The 5,202-nt window shown below is 50.1% G+C and overlaps 1 protein-coding gene across 1 annotated transcript; it reads right to left on the bottom strand.

Annotated features, from left to right (window-relative positions):
• Positions 1 to 2,632: 2,632 nt before the first annotated feature.
• On the bottom strand, positions 2,633 to 4,885 carry LOC133899178 (patatin-like protein 2). The gene is made up of 5 exons (XM_062340142.1): positions 4,472 to 4,885; positions 4,157 to 4,338; positions 3,852 to 4,029; positions 3,588 to 3,749; positions 2,633 to 3,271 (listed from the first exon to the last, which is right to left on the bottom strand). Exons 1-5 carry the CDS (start codon positions 4,688 to 4,690, stop codon positions 2,726 to 2,728), a joined length of 1,287 nt encoding a protein of 428 aa, XP_062196126.1. The 5' UTR covers positions 4,691 to 4,885; the 3' UTR covers positions 2,633 to 2,725.
• Positions 4,886 to 5,202: the final 317 nt, after the last annotated feature.

The raw sequence follows: 5,202 nt of genomic DNA on the forward strand, positions 1-5,202 counted from the left end.
AATCCTACCATAATAGTTGAATCTTTATGAATCCTTACCATATATAACAATGCATGAACTTAGGGTATGCAACATACATAATTAGCCTCGCCATCACGCAGGGGACCGAACATTGATTTCACTAGAAGCTGGCTCGGGGGTATGTAACAACTTCTTGTTAGCATGGCATTGCATCGGTTGCGTGCATGCATCTGTAAAATGGCACACCTAGATTTCAGATGCATGAAAACACATCTCTTGGTCGACGCGTGCGAATATGCATTGCGTTCTTCTCCGGCGGGTTCCTTCATCTCTGTGTTTAGAGGGAGGCCGCAGTGTGATAGACCAACCCAGTGGAGGTGGCGGTCACTGGGCGGGGCGGCGAGCAATGGAGATGTCGTTAGTCATGGGTGGAGAAGGACAATTGGATGGGAATAGTCGAGGTGGGGGCAATAGCGCCATCGGGTTAGTGAAGTAGCAGCCGGCGGCAGTGGGATATGGCGCGGGGCCTAGCACTGCAGAGAAACGAGAGAGAGACGAGGGGTTGCGAGAGGAGCTAGAGGTGGAGGACAACTCGAGACGCGTTAGATCATCACGATCCAACGGTGTACGTTCGTCACCTGAACAAAAGGAAAAAAACAAGTCCTTAAAATGAGGATGCCAATCATGAGGAAACATCGTTTGTTTAGCGAGCTGCTGCTAGGTCCTTCGAAAGGACCTCCAAACCAATGTCCTCGTGTTGCATGCCAGTCTATCTCTACAACAACTTCACAGGTGCATAAAGACTGTACAGTAGTGCTACTAGCGAAAGTTAGGTACGTAGTTTGGCGCTTCCATGTACGCATGCTAGGTTGTAGCTGCTCGTGCTAGTGTTTGCTTGCTAAAGTTGTTGCACGATTGATCAATGTAACACGTCGGCTGGCGGCGCCACGGAACACTGCTTACTTGGGCAAAAGAAATTCTACCCTTATGGGCACATCCCCTATGCACTGCACAACTGCGTCATGCTTGCTTTTGATCCTGTGCAAAAGCAGCACGCGTAGACTATCGCGTACCTAAGTGTCGTCACTGAGCTCCATGATCAATCGACGTTCGATCGAGATATCATTTCAGAAGATCAGTACAAGCGATCAACGTCCAAGGAGAATCGAATCAATCCAGCGACGTGCGTGGCCGTGGCCCGTACAGCTCACTTAGGTCGGACGCGATCGATGCATGAGCCATGCACATACAATGATCAACGACGGACCGACTCGATAGGGCTTCAGTAGCAGCGGATCTTTAGGGGCGGGGGGGGGGGTGCTCAAGCTCTCCTTAACCGCTGGAATAAGAGGTGGAGGAGGAGAAAAAAAAAGAAAAAAAAAGAAGAAAAAGTGGAAGAGAAGAGGAGAAGAGAGAAGACGATAGCGTCTTTATGTTAGCTCTGGAGTCCGTCCCCGGTTTGACGTTAGACGAGTATTTTTCCTAGAGGAAGTACACATTATCAATTTCTCAAATGTGAGATCGCGGGTACGAAAAGGACGTCAACGCTTTGTTAGTTTCTGCCTTGATTCTGGCATTAAGGACGGTCAATTTGTGCTGCAGGACGTGTTGCCCTCTGCTGCTTGGCCTGTTGCGGTAGACAGTGTAGTGTAGTGGTAGTAGTTCAATACTGCGAGTCTGCGATTGATCGTGCACTGTCGGAATATGTCTTGTACTCCCTCAGTAGTAAACGACCACAGCTGTCAATTCGCAGGTTACCAGTCGTTTTACTTTTCCATACCTTAGATCTCTTTGTTCCTGAATATATATAGTACTCCCTCTAATTCTAAATATAAATATATTAGGATATCAACGCATCCAGTCTTTAATATGATATTTTAATTTAAACAATCTATAAAACAATATTATCTTAAATAGACAAAATTATATATTATGAATATATTTTTTATGTTGAATTTACTAACATCAACCTTATCATTATCACAAACATAGGTTATAGGTGCCAGCCTATTAGTGATGGTTGCTTAAAAACCGACACTAAAAAGATACCGGTTCAGGTTCTTACCCTCACACGTCCAAACTATGGTTGAGGTACTAAGAATCGGTACTAATATCCATTTTTATGTATAAGTACCAGTTTATTGGCACTAATATCACTGAGACTTTGCAGCCTCTGTATGTAAATACTCCGATGCATTTATTCGGTGTTCATTTCATTCACATCGGACCATCCGTAAGTTAAACCTTATCTTCTTTTTTCTTGAAAATACTCCAGTGCAACTATCCCTGTGATCACCATACTATCCGATGAGTTGATCTTCATTCTTCAATACTTACAGTCGTCTCTTGAAAAAAAATGCTCCGATGCTATAATCATGATTTAATAAGGACATTTTTGCTACAGGGTAAATGTTAGGTGGGCTGTTTGTTAGGCCCAAATGAGCCCATGTATACTGTTGATACAGCCGAAGGGAGCAAGAGAAACAATCATCTAAATTTCACCTCCAAAGTATCGTCGCATCTGGCTTAAACACGAAAGCATATGTTTAATCTGTTGATTGTTTTCTAAGGCTCAAAATACTTGACTTCTGGGACGTTGGATCTAGCGCACGCTCCACTCTTATTCACACGCGTTTAAGAGAGATAGACGCTTCGGAAATACTCATCAATGTGGACACAAGAACATGATAATTAACGAAGGAATTAATACAGGGTATTTATGGCATAAATTTTTGACACAAGTATTCTCCCGTCCCATCCATGTTTACTGTTTGATGTCGCCTTTCTTCTGGAGCCTGGCCCGGCGCTCATTGGATAGCATCCGGGCGAAACGGACCAGCTCCTCCTCGTTGGTGCCCCTGTGCGGGTCAGGCTCGTTCTTCCCGGTCTCGACGTTCACCATGCACACCGGCTTCTTCAGCAGCCCCTTGCCGACGTCGACGAGGCGGTTCAGGTTCTCCTTGGTGGACACGTCGACGGACGCCGTGTCGCCCTTGAGCTCGTCGTCCTGGATCCGGAGGTACCGCTTGTCGCAGTGCAGGGCCTGGAAGAACACGGAGGCGTGGATGTCGACGAGGTCGGCGCTGGCCTGGCTGAAGCTGTCGATCAGCGGCGTGGCGCCCTTGTTGTAGAGCCACCCGAGGACGCCCCACTTGCTGGACTGCACGGCGTCGAACTTTTCCTCGATTTTGGAGGAGCCGGTGCCCAGGGACAGGACCATGAACTTGCCGTAGTCCGCCGGCTTGATCGGGAAGAAGTCCTGGTTGCCCAGGAGGATCTGCTTGCTCACGTGCGTCATCGCCAGCAGCGTCTGTAAAATTTGTCAAACAGGGCGCGCAAAGTACATTAGCATCGATCATTTTCAGAGAAAAGAAGTCAATATTGTTTAATCTCGTAGCGTATTGTTCTACAAGTAAATTGAGTTCAGTCCATATTCAATTTATCTGAATATTCAGTTTGCTGATGTTGCGGTGCTACACGCCGTTGACTACACTGCACACTGACAGCCCATTTGCCTGGAATTTTTTGTTTCGTGTGTAGCTACGTGTTCGTTGTGTCGATCCAATTGTTTGTTGTCGCTAGCTAAGCTAGCACGTACGCATGCCCAAGTGCAATCGATCACTCACCGGATTGTTTGCGGCGACGCCTCCGTCGATGAGGTTGAAGGCCCGGGGATTGCCGTCCTTGTCCATGGTCTGGAACTGGTGACCTGGGAGGTACGTCGGCGCGGCGGAGGTGCTGATGCACACGTCGGACAGCAGAGCGTCCTTGGAGACATCGCTCTTGGCCTGCGTCAATGAATCACACTCACGTAAGTACGACGCAGGAAAACATGCAGTCGGCGAGCGTTAGGGGCGTGTGTTTGCCCATCCACCGATCGATGCACGTACGTCGTATCTGGAGAAGACGGTGGGCTGGAGGAGCTTGATGTCGAAGGTGGGGATGACGATGTTCTGGAGCGCCTGGCTGACCCGCGTCTCGCCGAGGAGCTTCCGCACGATGGAGTGGAGGTACTTGCCGTTGTACTTTGGCCCCAAAATGCTCTTCAATGACCCCAGAAGCCCGCCGCTGCACAGCACAAGTCAAACGTTTACTTACTGGGTTGAGCTGACGCCGACACATGAACATACTCGATGGATTTTGCTTTAATTTTGTGCCCGCCGGTTCAAACTAATTACTACGTTGCAATCCTCACCTGACGACAGGGAAGATCTTGGGGCAGTGCTCGAGGTAGAAGTTGTTAATGTCCTTGGCGGAGAAGAGCGGGCGGCCCTTCTCGTTGGGCGCTGTGAGCATGGCGGTCACCAGCCCTCCGGTGCTCGTCCCGGCGATCACGTCAAAGTAGTCCGCGATCCTCGCGTCCGATCCATCAAGCTCCTACAGACACAAGAACACAGCCCGTTAGAACGTGGACTTAGAATCGGTGCATAAGAGACACATGTCTTACATGCATGCATGCAACATGCAAGCAGGATTCATGCATGCATGGGCTCTCGCAATATAATCTCACCTGCAGCTTTTCTTCGAGGAAGCCGAGGATGGTGCCGGGGATGATCCCGCGAACGCCGCCGCCGTCGATGCTCAGCACGGTGACGATGCTCCCGTAGGCCGGAGAAGGTGACCTGGGCGTGGACACCGACGGCGCGCCGCGACTGAGCGCTCGCTGCGCAGGGTTCAGGGTCAGGCGGGACCCGTTGGTGCCGAGCTCCGGGACGTGCACGGGCGACATGGCTGCAACCTCAAACACCAACCGATTAACAATCCCCAACCTCGATCCCTTGCTAGCTGGAGCCTCGAGTTCGTGCAGCTAAACAAAGGCTCTGGGAGATGAGATGCTCTCGCTTTACAAAAAGACTTCTCTATCTGTTTCTGTCCCTGGCTACCGCACTTGGTGATGTGTGCCTCTGTGCTGTAGTTAGGTCGATGCACATGTGCGCATATTTATACTGCAGGGGTGAAAGAACGAGACAACACGGAGTGGTTCCATGGACCTTCCGATAGAAAAATGTCGCACTCGTGCTGCGCCTATGGATGGAAACCTTACGTTCGTGCGAGCCAAAAGGTTGAACTGACCAAGCAGCTCGCCGCGCGAACACGCGGGGCCCCGCGCCGGGACGAGGAACCCGTCGCAGGACAGGACGGCGAACCGGTCAAGGGGTTCCACTTGCACCTGACATGATAATCGAAAAATCTAGTGATCCGCAGCCCACTCCGGCGGTGCCACTTGCCGGCTGCTGCGCC

The sequence above is a fragment of the Phragmites australis genome, chromosome 18 (genome assembly GCF_958298935.1).
Source record: "Phragmites australis chromosome 18, lpPhrAust1.1, whole genome shotgun sequence".
Classification (NCBI taxonomy): Eukaryota; Viridiplantae; Streptophyta; class Magnoliopsida; order Poales; family Poaceae; genus Phragmites; species Phragmites australis.